The sequence below is a fragment of the Vicugna pacos genome, chromosome 13, assembly GCF_048564905.1.
Source record: "Vicugna pacos chromosome 13, VicPac4, whole genome shotgun sequence".
Taxonomy (NCBI): domain Eukaryota; kingdom Metazoa; phylum Chordata; class Mammalia; order Artiodactyla; family Camelidae; genus Vicugna; species Vicugna pacos.
The window spans coordinates 61,555,626-61,574,635 of record NC_132999.1 but is presented as its reverse complement, the minus strand read 5'-3'; the positions used below and the strand labels follow the sequence as shown (position 1 = coordinate 61,574,635).

The following is a 19,010-nucleotide window of genomic DNA, read 5'->3' as shown; positions in this document are numbered from 1 at the left end:
GGTGAAGTATTTATTAAAATCTTTTGCCCATTTAAAAAAATTGAGTTGTTTGCCTTATTACTGAGTTTTGAGAGTTCTTTACACATTCCACATCTAGATAAAGTCTTTTTCAGAGATATGATTTGCAAATATTTGTACCAGTCTGTTGCTTATCTCATTTTCCTAACAGGGCCTTACAAATAGCAGAAATTCTTAATTCTGACAAAGTCCAATTTATCAATATTTTCTTTTGTGGATTGTGCTTTTGGTATTGTTTTGTGTAACTCAAGCTCACAAATATTTATCTCTTGTGTTCTATTCTAGAAGTTTTACAGTTTAAGGTTTTAACTTAGGCCTATCATCCATTTTGAGTTAATTTTTATATATGATGGAAAGTATGGATAAAAATTCTTTTTTTTTTGCCTGTGGATGTAATTGTAAAATCCAGAACATCTGGAGGAAATATCATCCTGTCCTCATTCAATTGCTTTCATCAAAAATTATTGTCTATACATGAGTAGCTTTATTTCTGGATTCTTTATTGTGTCTCATGGATTTGTTTTTTGTTCCATACTGTTTTGATTACTGTAGTTTTATAATAATTTTGACATTAGGTAACATTAGTTCTCCAACTTCATCTTTCTCAAAGTTGTTTTTGTTATTCCAGCTTCTTTGCATTTCCACATAAATTGTAGAATCAGCTTGTCAATTTCTATCCCCCCAAGACAGCCTGCTGGGATTTTGACTGGAATTGTGTTAGATCTATAGATCAATCAATTTGGGGAGGATTAAGCCAACCTTGCATTCCTAAAATAAACCCCACTTGGCCAAGATATATTATTATCTTTATAACATATTGTATTCTATTTGCTAACAATTGGTTAACAATTTCTGTATCTATGTTTATACATATTGGTCTTTAGTTTTCTTGTAATGTCATTAGGTTGGTCTTGGTATCAGACTAAATGACTTCTAAAATGAGTTTTAAAATATTCCTTCCTCAATAAGGACCTTAGTGGAAGAACTGGTGAAATTCAAATAAAGGCTGGGGTTTAGTTAATAGTAATGCAGCAATGTTGTGTTTTGGGTTGTGACAAATGTCCATAGTAATTTAAGATTTTAACAGTAAGGAAACATGTTAAGTTATATACAGGAAGCTCTGTTCCATCTTTGTAACTCTTCTGTAAATGTAAAATTATTCTAAAATAAAAAGCTTATTAAAATATTCCTTCCTCTTTAATTCTCTGGAAGAGTTTGTGTCAAATTGGTATTATTCCTTCCTTAAATATCTGGTAGAATTCATGAATGGGTCCATTTGGGCCTGGAGTTTTCTTTGTGGGAAGGTTTTTACTAGAAGTTCAATTTCTTTAGTCGTTGGAGGACTAAACAGGTTATCTATTTCTTATTGAGTGAGATTTGGTATTTAGCGTCTTTTGAGGAGTTTGTCCATTTTATCTAAATTGTCGAATTATTGGCATAAAACTTCATAATATCCCTTTATTATCCTGTCACCTTGCTGTATCCTGCTGGGTAGAAGCAAGTCAGCCTTGTCCAGGCCCAGGCTATACATCCGCTCACACCAACCACAAATGCACCATCTTCTATTTTACTCCACGGGGGAAGCTAATGTGTTTGGATGACCCTGGGCTCACTTGGCCAACATTGTGGTAGGTGTCTCCTTTATTGTTTTGTTCTTGCACCACTAACTGGGCCCCGTGCCCTGAGACCTGGGCATCCCCTTCAGGACAGGCTTATCTGTGGATCACGGGGAAAGGCTGGTGGAGAAGACCTGTAAATGGGGTATATGATCGAGGAGGGAGGAATCATCATTCTGGGGGAGAATCATGATGAGTTCACAAAACTCCTGAATGAAATACCCAGGCTGGATGAGCCACAGGACCTGCTGGGGCCACATCTTGAACCTCCTGGGAATTCAGTCATTGCCACAGGGCACTGCACAGATCCACATGAAGAGAACAAGGCCTGGTGGGACCTCTGTGGTGAGCATGCTGGGGGCCTCAGCTGTCAGATATGTTATAATAATAATCATTAAAATAACCCCTGACATTTTTCAAATGCTTCTTAACTTACTAAGCATTTCCAGCTGGTTTATATGAGGTAAGAATTATCAGCCTTAACTTAGTAGAAACTGGAGCTAAACAAGATTAACTTACTTGCCGAAGGACGAGAATAGGCAAAAAAACCCAAAACAACAACAACAACAACAAAAAAACATTGGGCCCAAAAGAAAGATCTTAAGGTGGTTTTAAAAGATTTCTGCAAATTTTTTTTGGCCATGCCTCTGTTCAAAAGCTGCAGTCTGATTCCTCCCACCCTCAGTGTGGGTTGGAATTAGTGACTAGTTTCCAAAGAACAGAATGTGGCCAAACTGACGCTGTCTATGTGACGACCAAAGCTAGGGGTGTGAGTGTGCACGGAATTTTGCTCCTCTCTCCTCCTCCCCCGCACACGGGAATCCAGCTGCCAAGGTATGAGGAAGCCTAGATCATGCGTCAGTGTCAGCCAGCATCAACCCTCAGAAATGTGAGTGAGAGAGCCCCGCAAGCTGTGAACATCAGCCAGGAGTAGCTGTGCAACCCAGAGCCGCGGAGAAAAAAAGGAGCCACCCCAGGAAGGCGACAGAATCCACACCTTGGCTTCTAGTTCCTTCGATGCTCTAACCAATGCTTTGATCAGGATTCAGGCCTCTATATCAATCTCTGAACTTGACAATGTGTTTGGATGACTCTGGGCTCACTTGGTCAACATTAAGAGAGTGTGTCCATCCATCATTCAAGTTTTGATGCTGGGGTAGAATCAGAGAATCTATTCTTGCCAATCAATACATCCCTGCCCGTCCTCTGGCGTCATTTTTCCCAGCAGCTAGTGTCGGAAGCTAACTGCTTCTCAATAAATCAGGGGCCAAACTTTCCAACATCTTCCGGTTGCCACTGGGGGCTCGGAAGTCTCACAGCTGCTACCCTGCCTCGAGGCCTATACCAGGGAGTCCCCCTCCTTAGAGAAGGAAGCCCTGGATGTGGCCCCTGGGGGACGTGCAGAGCCACTAAAAGGAAGTCTCCTGTGCAGTCAGAGACGAGACACAAGGCCCAGCATCTGTGATTTCTTCTTTCTTCTCGGGAATCTCCACTCTGTTTCTCTTGGCAAAAATTCGGTTTATTTCCACAAACGTTCGGCCCTTGGTCTCAGGAATGACCACATAGATGTAAACAGCAGTGAGGAGGCAGATTCCAGCAAAGATGACGAAACTGTAGGCACCGATGACCTCCTAGGCCAAGAGACAAGAAGAGAGGAGGGGGTGGAGGAAGAAAGATGCCATAAACAGCTCTGGGTGAGGCATTTGTGAGTCATGCAGGAGCTTCTCCGGGGCCAGTTTTACTTTACTCTCAGAGAAGTGAAATAGCTAGAAAATTCGGTCCTGCCCTGCTGTCAAAAAAGGCTCCTTAGCCTTTTAACAACAGGGACACTATGTCCTCTAGACTTGACTGCTAGCCTTCGGAAACAGAGGAAGGAGGTGGTGGTGGTCAGGGGAGGGGGGAACTGGTCCCTCACCCAGGCTCTAGCTTGCTGTGAACTTGGCCGACCAGAGCCCCTGTGTGGTCAGCCCTTCACGGTCTGAACCCAGGAGCTCCCTTTAGCTGGGGGGAAACCTGGGTAGTCACAGTTTGGCAGAAGTGGTGCCATGTGTGTTTTATGGACCTTGAACGTGTCCGAGAGCAGCGCCTCTTGTCGAATGATGTTCTTAGTGGAAGGGCAAGCCCTATTTCCCGGAGCCCCGCCTGCCTTGGGGGCGCAGAGAGCAAGGGCAAGGGGCCGCCCCCACCCCCCACCGTGCTTCCCGCCGGAGACGCCCCCACTCACCTGGACGGAAGGGAACACGAAGCCCACGATGAAGTTGGTGAGCCAGTGCACAGCCCCGTCCACCATGAAGGCGGCCGGCCGCGAGGACTGCAGGAAGATCTCGGTCCTCACCACGGAGGGGACGGGACCTGGGGGCAGAGAGCACGGGCGAGTGGAGCGGAGGGGGCTCGGAGGGTCCCAGCGGGCTGGCCGCGCGCCCTGGGCCCTGGTCCCAAACCCAGACCCCTCGGAGCACAGTCTGTCCCAGACGGCAGGGGGAGGAAGCGCACATCTCTCAGCCAGCTGCTTCCACTCCCCCCGGCTTCTCCTCAGATGAGCTCCGAGCTGAGCCTTAAGGCCACACCAAGGTCACTCTCCCCCGTGTTGGTGTCATTTTTAAATTCGCAGACAGGGAAGGGGGAGTAGAGCTTAACGATTTCTTGTGCTTGGGAAGTGCTGCCCCCTGTGGTAGATCTGGGGAATGGCAGGCACCTTGCCTTGGGGAGGTTTCTCAGCCTTTTTTCAATGAGACTTGCCTAAAATACCTAAAGCCATTTCCCCTCCTCAATCACCATCCTCGTGAAATTTTAATATGACAGATATGTTGTATATCTGTTTACATACAGTATGTCTATCTACGGCTTCATACATAAACAGAATAAGATTCTGTCCCTCCTCCCAACCAATTTCTGACCCTTGAGGGGTGATATGGCCACGTTGAAAACGCACAGTCTCAGGGGATGGAGATGGAGAAGAATTCAGAGCCCCAGAACGAGCTGCCCTTGGACGTCAAGTGGGAAACTCCTAACCCGGTGAGGAGGGGGCCCCTGCCCCAGGGCTTTGTGCCCCAAAGCGGGTGGTGGTGCGGGAAGTTGTCCATGCTGCCTGCCCGGTCCTGCCTCCCTCCTGCCCTCCAGGGGACCGGCAGAGAGCAGTCCTTTAGGGTCCGGCTCATATGTCAAATCAGTCCGCGATCTGATCCCATGTTCCTCCAGGAGGAGCCTCAGGCCCCGAGAAGCCCAGTGGTTTGCTTCAGGGACCACACAGGCAGTAAGGCACGGGGTGGCCTGGAACCCAGGTCTCCCGATACAAACACCAGCACTGTTCCCACGACGCCCTCCTGCCTCCACACTGGAGGAGCCTTGGGAAGGCTTCCTGCCGAAAATCCCACTTCAATACCCTTAAACACCACTGTGTCAGTCTGGTTCACGGCTGTATCCCCAGTGCCTGCCACAGCACAGACTAAGTGTGTGTTAAATGGATCCAAACCTTTCTTTTGGTTTCTGGACAGCTCTTTCAAAACCAAGATTCTGCAAGAAGGTGCCTTTCCCCAGGCAGTGAGAACTGGGTTCGAGTCTCAGGAGGACACACAGGGAAAGGGGAGCCTGGAGGCTGCCCGAGAGGTAGGTGGAGGTGAAGGCCCGAGGCTGGTGGCAGGTGGACATGGGGACAAAGCAACAAGGGACTGTAGCTGGAGGTCAGGGGACCAAAGACAATTGAGCCTCGGGTGGGCTGTGGGCTTGTAGGCTAAAGTGAGCAGGTAGAGGGTATGGACATGCACCGAGGTGCCCCCAGTGGGACCTGGCTGGCAAGAGCTCCCTATTTGCAGAGGCCCATCTCCTTGTTGGTCACTGGACCAAAAGCTGGGCACCTCTGGCAGCCACAGGAGATGGGGGGTCAGGGGTCAGGCAGGTTGTGGCATTGGTTGGCACTTAGTAAACGTTTGTTGAATGAACAAATGTGAACTGGAATGGCCTTCAAGAGAAAAGTAATTGAACTGAGAATTCCAGTGTGGGTGGGGCTTGTGTAGGAACAGAGGCAAAGGTGGAGAGAACATCGTGAGACTCACCAAAACCAGAGGATCCATTCATTCCACACATGCTTACTGGACACGCACTGTGTGCTAGGCCCTGGAGGGTGGGGGGCGGGCAGGTACTCACTGGGCCCGGTGGAATGTCCCGCGATGTAGGCGAAGACACAGATGATGCCAAGGTAAGACAGCTCAGGGACCGTGCCCTGCGGGGAGAGACAGGGCTGTCTGTGCCTGAGGGGCCAGGCCTGGGACCTCCTAGGGCTCAGGCTCAGAGCCGCCCACGCAGATGAGCCCACCTGCCACAGGAAGGAGGCACACCTGGATTCCTGAGCACCCACGTGGGCCTCCAGGGCTCTGAGGGCAGGAGGGGAAAAGGAGACCAGGAGTGACATCTGGCATTCTAGCTGGCAGGGGCCTCCGCAAGCCGGGCCTGACTGAGAGCAACGGTGCAGCGGAAATGCCTACGGCTGATTTATTCTCTGCCCTTCACCAGTGCTAGCCCTTCATGACACCCCTCTGAGTGAGGATGTTAACTGTTTCAATCCTACAAATGTGGACTCAGCACAGGGAGCCTGGACACCGACCAAGAGGATACTGGGTCCCTCAGGGATTAGGCAGTGGCCGGGTCAGACAATCAGCAGGGGATGGAGCTGAGACCCGGCCTCTACGCTATCTGACAGAATCCTTCTAGAAGCCCTTGGACCAGGAGAGCTGGCCAATCCCCAGCTCTGCTCCCCACAACCAGGGCAAGGGATGGTACAAACTCAGGTGAACAGACTTCAACCAAACTAACTACGCAGGTAACTATCTCCCTACAATTAGGAAAACCGCTGTGAAGGAGAAGTTGGTGCAGGGCTGGAGCTGCCGGGGGTGTGGGGGGACCGGGAACAGCTCCTTCACTGGAGTTGCTTCAGGTGGCAAGGTGACAGATGAGCACTGGGAGGGAGGGACCCTGTATGACCTGGGGAGGAAAAGAGGAGACGCTGAGGCTGGAGGAGCCACCCTGGACACGGTGCCACCTGGGCAGCTGCTGGATGCATTTTCAGGCAGAGCCAACAGGACTGGCCGATGGGTTGGAAGGAGAGTGGGAGAAAAAGAGTTGCTGGGGATGCCACCAAGGTTTCCAAAAGGCAACGATCTCTGTAGCTACTGTCCGGTTTCACTTACTTCTTTTCACTTGCCTGAAGCCCCTAAATATTCTACTAAGAACTTAGACTGGTTTTAAGATGAGAAAATAAGGTCTTTAAAAGGGAAACTTGGAATCATCTGAAACAGAAATGTAACTAGGATCCTCCTCGCCGGCTTCACCATCACCCTCCACCTCGCCTGTTCCTGCACACACCCCACTGCCATGCTGTTCCCCGAGCACAGCCAGCTTCGCCCGCCTGAAGGTCTTTGCGCTCACCCGGGAGTTAAGGAGGAAGTCATTGTGGAAAGGACAGCTTGGGGGAAAAGGCGAAAAATGTCTCCGAATTACAAGAATAATCTCTTCTCACATTCTCATCCTCGTGTATGATTGTGTTTCCAACTACAGACGGTTCCCTGACTTAACGATGGTTTGACTTAACAATTTTCAACTCTACAATGGTCCGAAAGTGATACTCGTTCACTAGAAACCGTACTTTGAATTTTGAGCTTTTCCCGGGCTGTGGATAGGCAGTACCATCCTCTCTCGTGATGCTGGGCAGTTCCTAGGCAGCCACGTGATCATGAAGGTCAACAACCATTCTGACAACCATTCTGTTTTCCACTTTCAGGACAGTATTCAATAACTTACCTGAGACAGTCAACATTTTATTATAAAATAGGCTTTGTGTTAGATGACTTTGCCCAACCATAGGCTAACGTAAGTTTTCTGAACACATTAAAGGTAGGCTAGACTAAGCTATGATGTTGAGTAGATTAAGTATATTAGATGCATTTTTGATTTACAATATTTTCAGCTTATGGTGGGCTTACTGGGATGTAACCCCACTGTAAGTCAAGGAAGATCTGTATATGGTTGGTTGGTTGGTTGGTTTTTTAAATAGAGGAAAATCACATGTATGCGTGGCACAGACCCAGGAAATCTCGCTCACTCCATCTGTACATAGTGTAACTGTAAAGGCACTTCCTGCAAAAGCAACGATGGTGCGGAAGCAGCCAAGGAGACACAACGTGCTCGCCGTTTTCAGAATATTTCATACTACGGCCACCCTGTGTATTCTCAAAATTTTTGTAGAGCACAGGTAATAAATACATACCAAGAAAATGACAAATTAAAATGATGTATTTCTTATTTAGGCGGCCTCTGGTGTCTTGATCTTACTCTGATATCATTCCCCCTTACTGCACAGCCTCTCTGAGAACTGTTTCTGTCTCCACATTTTTCCGATCTGGTCTCAGAGATACTTTTGATATTAGAGACGGACACCCATCTTGACATGCGGTAGGATTTCAAGGTGAGAACTCTGCCCCATTTTATACCCTGGGTGCGGGTATTTGAACAGCACATTTATAAACCAGCCCAAGCTCATCTGCCAGAACCTCATGTCCTGCCTCCTAACCTCCGGATTCGCCTGTGCGGTGGTGGTCCTCCTTCAGGTAAGGTAATCTCCCTCTCTGTCTTACACAGATGTTCAGTCCACAGTGGGTCCGTATCCTAATGCTAGTTTATTCCGCCGTCCATGCTGACCTCCATCTGCTCATTTCTTTTACTTCTCGAATGGAACGATGCCCTATCTTCTGTCTCTTTATTCTAATCCAGTCCGTTGTTGGTGGGCATCACCTAGTGCCGTGCGCTTAAGCACTGGCATATTGCAATACACAGTTTATTGTAAATTCTTCTTGTTTCGCCTCTGCGTTATGGTTAAGGCATTATATTTAATTGCTTACTAGCAGGTATGTGGTAGGTAATTGAAGTTCCCCATGAGCTCCACTTCAGGACAGGGCATAACAAAGGATTTGCACACAAAGGGGGCGCGGAGTCAGACACGGCTGAGAACCCCCTGGTCTGTTACCGGGACCACCCACCCTCTTGCGCCCCCCTCCCCCAACCCCCTTCTCCCTCCCCTCTCCCAGCCCCGTCCCCCTTCTCCCTGCTGGAAAGCAAGGTCAAACCTGGAAGAGCAGCGCCAGTGTCAGCACGAGGCAGGCCGAGCCGCAGATGCCGTAGCCGACCAGCAGGAGGCGCCGCCGTCCCAGCCGCTCCACGGTGCCCGCCTTGGGGGGAAGGAAGGGCGGTGAGGAGCCTCGGTGGCACAGGGTTTTGGGGGGGCACCCAGAATTCTTGGCCTGGGTCTCGACTCCCTCCTCCAGCCCCTCCTTAAGTGCCCTCCTGCCTGGGCTGCCTGCTTCCTGGAACCTAGGCTGCTTACCCTGATATGACCTTGATGTTGGTGCCTCAGACTCTGCATCACTGCCCTTCCTTGTTTCAGCCAACCACAGACCCGGGTCTCCGCTCCCTGACAGACCCCAGCCTCCTGCCCCCTAGTAATAACCACGTTTTCCAGTTTCTGGGTTTGATGCTTTGACATCTAGGGTTCTTGCTCTTGCTGACTCTGGATGGACTGCCCCTTCCACCCTTAGCTAATTTCTAGAGATAGCAAGTAACTCACCTGTCTGCGCATTTTCTGTGAAACCAGCCCAGTCCCCCCAACCCGCCCCGATCAGACTCTCACACCCTGAGCCAGTGTCCCCTGTCCTATCACCCAGGGCAGGTACCAGACAACCAGGACCAGCCCCGATGCCCTGGAACCCCCTGAAATCTTTGCAGCTAGCCTGTCCTAACTCTGCTCACCCTGCCTGTTCCTTCCCATGGAAACCACAGCAAAGGGTTTTGCCCGCACTCCCCACCTCCACTGCCTCCTGAGCCACACAGGAGCTTCTCCGCCTGGCCCTGTGTGCCCTTCGCTCCCTTGGGGACTGTGAGCAACAAGCTCTCTTTTCAATGGCAATCCTCTCCTGATCTGTTGGCCTCACCACATCCCCGAATAGTAATAAAACTTGCATTTTAAAACAGCCCCCTCCCATTGCCTGCTGCTTCAGTTCCCAACAAGGTCACCCAGAATCTGGCCTCAGGCCATGAGGGGCCCATTCACCCCCATACTTCCTTTTCCACTTCCAGGACATGCACCTCCCGGTGAGCCTGTACCTTCTCAAATACTCCAAGCTTGGCCCATGCTCCGTCTGACTAGCGTGCCTGCCTTCCTTCCAGTTATAAAGCCATTTCTATTTCCACTCCATCCCCACCGGCGGCATCAACACCCACGCCATCGCTGAGGGCCGGCTCCAGGCCAGGCCCTGCATGGTCACTTTACACACGTCACTTCCGTCCTCTGAACAGCTCTACAGATGGGAACCGTCACTACCTTTCAGTGAGGGCCCAACAGGAGCAAAGGGCAGTCTGGGGGTTGCATGAGAAAGTTAGAGAAGGAAGACCAGCTTCATCTTCTATGCTTAGTGTGGGGCCAACTGGCATCCTTCAAGGTCCAACAGCCCCCATTCCTGGGCCCTCAGATGTCTGCCTAAGGTTCCTCAAAAGATAAAGTGCATTCTTTACTGGGCATGTTTTCCCGAACAAACTAATAGCCCCAGGGAATGCCTAACCTCGCAATAGCTCAGGCTGGCTAGTTTCAGCCCACCTTATCAGAGTCAAACCCCACCGACCTTCATAGACCCTAATCTTCTTACCTACAACCAATCAGAGAACTGTGCACACCTGCAGCCCCCAATCCATTGTACTCACCAATCCCTCACCCGTAAAAGACCCTAACAACCGACCCTGGGTGCTCACACAGGCACCCCTTGTCTGTGTGGCTTGCTGCTGTCCATAGCAGTGTATCTATTAAACATGTCTTTGTTTTTCAAACTTTCCTTTGTCTTTGATAAATTCTTTTACCGCCTGCAACTCCTGCCCGCCGTGTTCCCCAACACTTAGTACCCAGATGCTGCTGCCCCTGTCTTTCTGGCTTGGGTTTCTCCAGGTAGTTTGACGGGGAAGAGAGTCCTAGTTATGCGGATGCCCTAGAGGAGGAGGGCTCTGAGGATGGAGGACGGGTCCTGCCCAGAGGGAGGGGAAGGGGCTCAGGGAATCCGAGGGAGGAAGGGGTGGAGGGACCCAGAAAGGTGGACCACTGGGCCTGGGGGTCCCCCAGCCCCTCCCGGAGTCCTCCTTTCCTGCTGTTTTCCTTCCCTTGTCCCTCTCCACCATGCTAAATCCTCTGAAAGTTAACTGGGGCTTAAACTGGCTCTGGGGAAAATACAGATAAGTAATACATAATTTTCCAAGACACCCTTAACCCCCTAGGCAGCTCAAGAAACAGGGATCAAAATCATAGTAAGATAACTTGGGAAAGTTCTAGAGAAAGGACCATCGTGGTCACCTGACCTCGTAAGCAAGCACACCCCTGTCAGTTCACTGTTTCAACACAGGCATAAGTGGCTCAGATTTTAAATATAAAACTCTGAAATAATAGTTTTATGCCAACAATAAATAACACCTACATCGCTATACTCGGTGTTACAATCACTGTAACCATTGTACAAAGGAAGAAACTTGAATTTGAAGGTATTTAAGTACCCGGGTCAAGGTCACACAGTGGCAAGTATGTGCACATCTGAAAGGCCACATCCCTTAAGTGACCCCAGGACCTGTGCCACCAGCAGCTCTCAGTGGCCTCTGGGGGGCTCGTCTGCCAGTGGGCACCTGCTCAGAGATGCCCAATGGAAAGGACACTTCTGGGTCCTCACCGAGATGACGGTCATCACTATGTTGACCACGCCAGCGCCCACAGTTACATACTGGGAGTGAGCGGCCTCCACCCCAGCGGATAAGTAGATCATGTCCGCGTAGTAGTTGACCTAAAACAAAAACATGGGGGTGGTGAGGAGCGGCCCAGAGGCGCAGGCCACTGGCTTACTCTCCTGACTCTGCATACAGCACATGGCCCCGGAAGCCCGGGGGACCCCGTGGGCAGGATGGAGGCAGTAGGTGGGAGCAGGGTGCTGTGACTGGACTCAGGAGACCTGGGGTGGAGCCCGGCTGGTAGCCCTTCCCCTCTCTGGGCCTCGGGTTCTGTGTCTGTAAAATGGGAGTTGGACTAGCTGCCCCCGAGAGTTCTCCCTCTGCTGCTTTGCTAGTCTATGGTCTCAGGCCCCACAGAACGACCCCTCGCCTCCCATTCCCAGCCAAGCCAGCCCCAAGCTCAGCTTCCCTCCTGGCCCAGCCCCAAGGATGCGGGCAGCGCAGCACTTCGGAAAGCCACGCGGGTTGTGGCTCCTGCCTGGGCTGTGTACCCCTCAACATCTCCGGCCAAACACCCATGAGTCCCCGGAGGCCCGATGCCACCCCTTCCTGTCACTTTCTTTGATCACCAACTGGGTTAACTATCCAGCCTCCGACGTTTCCAGAAGCAGACTGCACCCCTCTTTCTGTCGATCTCCACCCATTCCCCACCCCGCGTTGATAGATACAATTATAGCAAAAGAACCACGTTCCTGGAAAGCGACGTCACCAAAGGTCGCGGCTGAGTGAGCCCAAGGCGGGCTCCTGACCTGAGCCTGTGGGTAATCGCCCTCCCCGGGAACTGGAGGCTGGTTCCAGGAGGGCGCCTGCTCATCTCAGAGGGGAAGGGACCATCGTGGGAGACATTTTCTCTGGGCACTGGGAAGTGAGGAAGAAGGTTCTGCAGCAAGAAAAGAATGCGGGGAGCACGTGGAGAGGCAGAGGAGCCCCCCAGGCCCCTTACTGTCCCCGCTTCTGTTCCTGACACCCAGCTGCATCCCTGGCCTTCCACGCCGAGCTGTTTCTCTAAATTGAGTCCGGTTTTGCGTAAGCTGTTCCCAGGGGGCCTCGGTCCTTGCAAACAAGAGCCTCCTGTGTGATAGAGCGACTGCCCAGCTGCCCTGAGCCGGGGCCCCGGATTTATCTAGCTGCTGCCTTTCACTCCCACTCCCCCTGGATGCAGAGGTTGCTCTGCACGCTTTGAACTTTGCGGTAACACGAACAGGACAGCGCTAATATGAACGCTATTCACAATGATTCAGTAAATGTTTGTAGGGTTTAACTGGATCAATTAGCTTTCAAGTGGACCAACATTCTGAGAGCGAGCCTTGCATGGACCCTTCAGACACCCCCACTGCAGGGCTAACAGCCCCCTGCCAACATCCTGTCCCTGCCGGGGACCCAGGCTGCCCCACCCTCGACCCCGGCCTGCATCCCTCACCCACCTACCGCGTTGACCCCGGAGAGCTGCTGGCCGGCCATGAGCACGATGATGGAGACCAGCTGCCAGAGGAGAGGCCGGAACGTGAAGAGGTTGAGCACGGACAGGCGGCCCTCGGCCCTCTCGGCCTGGTCCTCCACGCGCATCTCTTCTATCTCATCCTCCACATCCTTCCAGCCTCTCAGTTTCCTCAGAGCTGTGGGCAGCAGAGCGGCCCCCACTCATCGTAGCTTCCCAGAGGCAGAGGGAGACGCAGAGGCACAGCTCCGCAAGAGCTCGGTCCCCCCGCCAGCCACAAGCTGCTCTTTTCCCAGGGCAGGTGCTCATTTGACCCCAGTTAGGTCCCGCAGCACGTGGTGTCCCCAGTCACACCCCCACCCTGGTCAAGCTTGCAATGGTCATGATGCCGGCTTTGACCTTGACCATGTTCTCTGCTGGACTACACCCCAGAGGTGCCCTGGACTCCCCAGTGCCAACAGCATCTCCATCCCGTCCCATTGGCACCTGTATCTTGGAGCACATCTCCTCGCTACCCTGTCACCTGCCCGGTCTCTGCTTTGGGCACTAGGCAGGGACATTTTCGCAGGCATGGGGACGTGGCAGGGAAGTGAACGGGGTGAGAGGGTCTTGACAGAGCAGCCTGTATCTTCAGTACCTTGTCGAGCTGTTTCTTCATCTCTTCTCTGAATCAGAGTGTATCTTGGGCTCTCGGGGTAAAAGGGCAGAGAGAGGAGCTGAAATAGTGTGGGGACCCCCGTGAGTGCCAAAAGCAGAGGCCAGCCTGGAAGGAATCAACAGCAGGAACCTGAGACTAACTGGCCGGGTACCTCCAGAGGCTCTGGGTACCCTCCAGCTGACCCGACTCTCTCCTTGTACAAAGTTGCTCACCTACGTGGTTCCAGCCCTCGATGAGCACCAAGGGCAGAGGTACCAATCCTTGCCAGGATGCGGCTGCCCAGAACCTACCCACGAAGGGCGTCCTCATTTAAAAATGGGGAAAGTGATTTTAATTTTCAAAAGCTATGTGATTTAGTTCATTTTGCAGGAAGAGCATTGCTTTTCTTAGGAACAGTATATGATTTAAAAGAGTGAGCCCTAGAGAGAATGAAGCCAAGCCTTGTTCCTAACTTTATGGCTGGAAATGGGCTAATTGCTACCTTCCTAGAGACTGGGGTTGGGGAGGGAGCTGGAGCCAGTGCTGTGGGAGTGTGAGCTCCTTCAGGAACGTTTGGGTTAAAGAGGCGGTACTGAGACTCAGCTGAGCCTTGTTAGCTCCCACGGGAACTGGCTGAGTCACTCAGCTTCTCTAAGCCTCAGTTTTCTCATCAGTAAGACAAAGAGGATGACGATGGTGGTGATTATGTGCGGGCACTCTAGGCAGCAGGAAGATGCAGGAGCTGGGTGGTGTGGCTTCCTTTCAGAGCCCCTTCCACGACACAAGTGCTTAGCATTCAGCTGCCCTGGGGCAGTTTGGGAATCCTTAAAACTAACGGCCTTTCACTGAGCACTGCTGGGTGCTGAGTCTCTTCAAGGTGCTAAGGGGAACACAAAGATGTACATCCACCCCTTAAGGAACCCATGTGGCATTTAGGTACTCTGAGCATATTCATGAAGGAAAAAAAACCCCAAATAACAAACCCCACTGTGTTCCTTGGCCCTTGAATGCTGGCCTGTCTTCAGGCCACACCACGCCCTGGGCCATTCTCTCACCCACTCCCCCAGACAGTGATTTCACCCTTTCTTCTCTGTCCTAACCTGCCTCCCCCGGCCCCCCCACCTTGCCCACTCTCAGGCAATGGCCTTGCCTCCTTTCACGGAGGAAACAGAAGCAACCAGAAGACAATGTCTACAAGTGTCCCATCCACCCACGGAACAGTGACCGTGGCTGCGTGCCCGCCCCTGCCTGCATCCACTGCCCTCGAGGCTGGACCATTCCTTCAGCAGCCAAGCACGCTGTTATTTCTCCGAGCTGAGAAAACCTCCTCTCCGGCCTGCTTCCCCCTCCAGCTACCGCTCTGCTTCCCTCCTTCCCTTCATAGCGAAACTCCCAAGAGTCATGTGTGCCTCTTGCCCGCGCGCCTTCTCCTCCCAGTCCCAGGCACAGTGTGTCCCCATCACTTACCAAAACCGCCCTTGTCAAGGTCACCCATGCCCACCCAACCCGAAGGGCACCTCTGACTTGATCCACCAGTCACACGGGCACATCTGGGCAGTGGCTGGACCTGCGCCTGCGGCTCCCATGCTTCCCCTTCCTCCGGACCTCAGTGAGCCCCTGGTACCTGTTGGGTTGCCCAGGACGGCCTGCAGGCTGAAGATCTGTGCCAGGAAGACTCCCACGATGACGAAAACCTCAGTCATTGTTCCCAGAGCACCCCTGAGGTTCTTGGGAGCTAATTCTCCCAGGTACATGGGGAGGGCACTGTAGGAGATGCCTGGGTTCGGCAAAACCAAAATCAGAGGAGGAGAAAGGCAGTCCCAGCCTCCTGGGGCCCCGGAGCGCCAGATTTAACTTATCTCATAGTCCTTGAGCTTCCCCATGGTGTCGGCCCCAACCGTTTAGTTTGCACGTATAAGGAAACCCTTCCAGGATCCTCAGGACTCCCGGGGTGCACAGCAGCCTGTGATGAAGTATCCTCCCCTCCCCAGCTGCAGAGCTGGGGCCACTGGTCCCAGGCAAGGACCGTGTTCCTGGGGAGTGAAGACTTAAAGAGATGGCTTTGGCTTTGGCTTGTTTTCTGATTTTTCTAAAGCACCAGTTACTTGTATCACTTTTTTTTTTAATAGGATAAAAACCACTATAGTTAAGAAATCTCGCTCCCCTGCTGACCAAAGCCCCAGATTCTGTGCTCCTTTTGCTCGAAGCCCCTCATCCTACTGTGAATGGTAACCCTCCTCGGAAGATACCTTGAAAAACCTTATCCGTTTTTACTTCAAGGTCAAAGTGTGTTTTTAAAGATCCTTCCCTGATAAATTTTGTTAAATAAGGGGAAGGGGAGAAAGAAGTTTTCAAGGGTCTGGGAATGGAGACACGAGGATGCCCCCAGAAGGAAAAGAGCCATGCAGAGCCAGGCAGATCCTAGTCGCCCCGGTGGCCAGCCTTGACCAATGGTGCTGGTGCATCTGACTCCCACCCTCCCCACGCTGGTGACGGCGATACCTGCGCAGACTCCCAGCAGCACTCGAGAAAAGATGATCAGCTCGAAAGCCTTGGCCACTTTGCTGACTCCCATCAGGATGGCGGGGGTGATGGCAAAGACGTTGTTGATCAGCAGGGTGCCCTTTCTGCAAGGACAGCAGAGCCCAGAGGGCACATGCTCTCTGACCCCAGCTCCTACGCTCCAGGGCAGCCACTACAGATGGGCTGGGGAAGGGCCTGAGAGAGGCTGATTATGGGAAGGACAGAAAGTGGGGACCGATGGGCAGAAACCCCAGGAAGTCAGGTTTAGGGTCGGCGGGGTGGGGTGGGGAGTGGGAGCATGCTAACGGTTGGGGCTGACAGAAAACCATAGGGAAGGACAAAGGAACGGGCTTCCTCTGCAGGTGGGAAGCTTCCTGTCACTGGTGGTATTCAAGCAGAGACTAGGCTAAATGCAGATTGTCAGGAATGTTGAACAGGGGAGTCCCACAACAGGTGAGATACAGAGTTGGATTATTTGATCACAAAGGTTCCTCCCAAGGCTGAAAAAACAGGAGTCTACGAAGGGGAGGGAGGGAGCGTCTGAAAAACAACTATGCTGGTGGCACCCTGCTTCCCCCCAGGGTCCACCCCTACCTTCCAGACCGTGCTCTGTGAACCCTGCAGACTTGCACCAATGGCGCCCTTGCCCCCTCACCCCCATACTTGGCTTGGGTTTTGCCAAAGGAAGAAACAGCATTAGATCAGGAAGGAAGGCTGGCTGCACCACCTTTTGTGATTTCCCCACCCCCTGCCCACCTCTGGGGACCATCAGGACCCTGACTGTCACAGGTGCCCTGAGTCCGTCAGCCTAGGGGTGGGGCGCTGATGCCAGGAGCGTGGGAGGGAGGTCTCTAAAGGGAAACCCAGACCTGCTCCTGGGGGTGGCTAGCCATGAGAGTTCTATGAAAGTCCTCGCTGGGCAACACTGAGGACTCACTGGATACTGCTTCTCTCAGGCCACTTTTCTCTCCCTGGAGTGGCTGTGCGCTTGAGAGCTGGCATCAGAGCCCAAACTCTGAGAGCAGAGGATCAGCAGCCCTCGGGGGCCGAGAGAAAAAACAGTTCACAGTGCCTGCCCCCCACCCCGCCCCACCCTTCCTGACGACGAGGAAGCCTTAGCTCAGCTCAGGGCTGGTCCAGACCCAATTAGGACAAGGCCAGCTCCACCACACTGGCCTCAGGGTCCTCCTCTGCAAAATGAAAAGTGATGAAACCATCTCTGAGGTCCCAAGGTGTGTGACTGTGGGTTCCGACAAGGAAGTGGAGGCCAAGCTTCCGGAACAGTCCAGCCATTCTCGGTGTAGCTGAGAACAGCGCAGTCGGAATTACAGAAAAGCCCGGACTATGGCATGATTGCAGTATGTTGAATGTTTTCTACATTCAAGAATAGAACAAATGGCAAATTAATTGTTACTCGAGTATCTACAGAAAGGATCCTGTGATGGGTCCTGCTTAGTAAATAATTAATTTCCAGTTGCCAATGTTTTCCTTTATGCACGAAGACTGAATTGCTTGCTCTGTGTCTTTAAAAGTTAGCTTCCTTCAGAGGGCTTTCCGCTCACTCCCAACCAAACTGCCAACCTCGGCACATCAAATCCAAGTGTAACTGTGAATTCCAAAGAGTGGGATCTGGCCAGATGGAGCTCCTCGGGGCCTCACCCCGAGACCTCGGCGCCCTCCGTCCCTCCCCGGGAACCTTGGCCTGGGCATCCGTCCTTATCTGCGGAGTCACGTTCTCACAGCACCTGGGCTTAGGCATCAAGATTAGCGAGTCCACGTAAACCAAGCAAAGTGCAAGAACTAGTGTTCCCTCTCAGACAGGACACGAGACGGGGGCACGTGGAGCGATTCGGTCTGCACCCCAAAGCTCAGAACAACACTGCTGGGGCCGCCCAGGGAGAGGCTGCAGCCGTTACAACTTGGAGGCAGGGGTGACCTGACCACGAATGAAAGCCAATCAACAAGCATTAATTGAACACCTGCTGGAAGTACTGACGAGGCGCTCTGCGGAGTATCGCCAAGAACTTTGCTCTCCAAGGCTGGACCACCCCCACGGGGCAGACGTCGGAGAGCTCGCTGTTCCGTGCAGCTGACAAGAGGAAGAACTCCCAAGAAATCAGGGACTTGCTTTAGGGGCGTGGTGTCTATGGCAAAGTGGGGACTGGTCTTCAGGTGTCCTGATTTTCAAGGTCACACATCTCCCCAGCAGAGGTACACTCGCCAAGAGACAGTGAGAGTTACTAACGTGAATTCTGAGTGAGCAGTGCGCCCCCCTTTACCTGCCACATTTGTCAACCAGCAGGCCGACAACCAGCGAGCCCACCAAGCCGCCCAGAGGAAACATGGACACCGTGCAAGACCACAGCAACAGCGTGACCCTCTCGTCCATGGAGGTTCCGTGTCGCTCCAAGTAGGTTTCGTTATAAAAGGACTTCAAGACCTGGAAAACATCGCCCCATCCATGATCAAGAACAGCAGGCTACTCATGAGAGATGAGGAGGTAAAATTCTCAGTTGCCTCTTGTCATTGTACTGAAGGATGGCTCTGCCAGTGCCCCTAGGACACACCTGATTCTCTGTTGTTACTGGAAATAAAAAAGCCTACTTTATGACGGGGTGAGATGAGGAACCAGGCTTCACAAAAAGCTGTTAAAAATTCACCGTTAAAAATTCACCTTGCAGGGAGGAAATAGCTCAAGCGGTACAGTGCATGCCTAGCATACACAAGGTCCTGGGTTCGATCCCCAGTATCTCCTCTAAAGATAAATAAATAAATGAACCTAATTACCTCCCCACCTAAAATAAATAAATAAAAAATAATTTAAAAAAATTTACTTTGCCGAGCTTTACTATGTAATAGGCAATGTAAGAAATATTGTTACTAATTGTGCGACTTTAGGGGGAGGGTGTAGCTCAGTGGTAGAGTGTGTGCTCAGCATGCACGAGGTCCTGGGTTCAATCCCCAGTACTTCCATTTT

At 51.9% G+C, this 19,010-nt stretch overlaps 1 protein-coding gene across 2 annotated transcripts; it reads right to left on the bottom strand.

Annotated features, from left to right (window-relative positions):
- Positions 1-2,928: 2,928 nt before the first annotated feature.
- On the bottom strand, positions 2,929-18,437 carry LOC102544806 (solute carrier family 2, facilitated glucose transporter member 7). Of its 2 annotated transcripts, XM_072975856.1 has the most exons (11): positions 18,411-18,437; positions 16,381-16,383; positions 16,013-16,133; positions 15,135-15,287; positions 13,511-13,636; positions 12,864-13,051; positions 11,381-11,491; positions 8,750-8,851; positions 5,778-5,853; positions 3,859-3,986; positions 2,929-3,265 (listed from the first exon to the last, which is right to left on the bottom strand). In XM_072975856.1, the coding sequence occupies exons 1-11, from the start codon at positions 18,420-18,422 to the stop codon at positions 3,044-3,046; spliced, it is 1,242 nt and encodes a 413-aa protein (XP_072831957.1). In that variant the 5' UTR covers positions 18,423-18,437; the 3' UTR covers positions 2,929-3,043. The 2 variants fall into 2 exon arrangements, with proteins under 2 accessions (XP_072831957.1, XP_072831956.1); XM_072975855.1 differs by lacking the exons at positions 16,381-16,383; positions 18,411-18,437 and having other exon boundaries at positions 16,013-16,085.
- Positions 18,438-19,010: the final 573 nt, after the last annotated feature.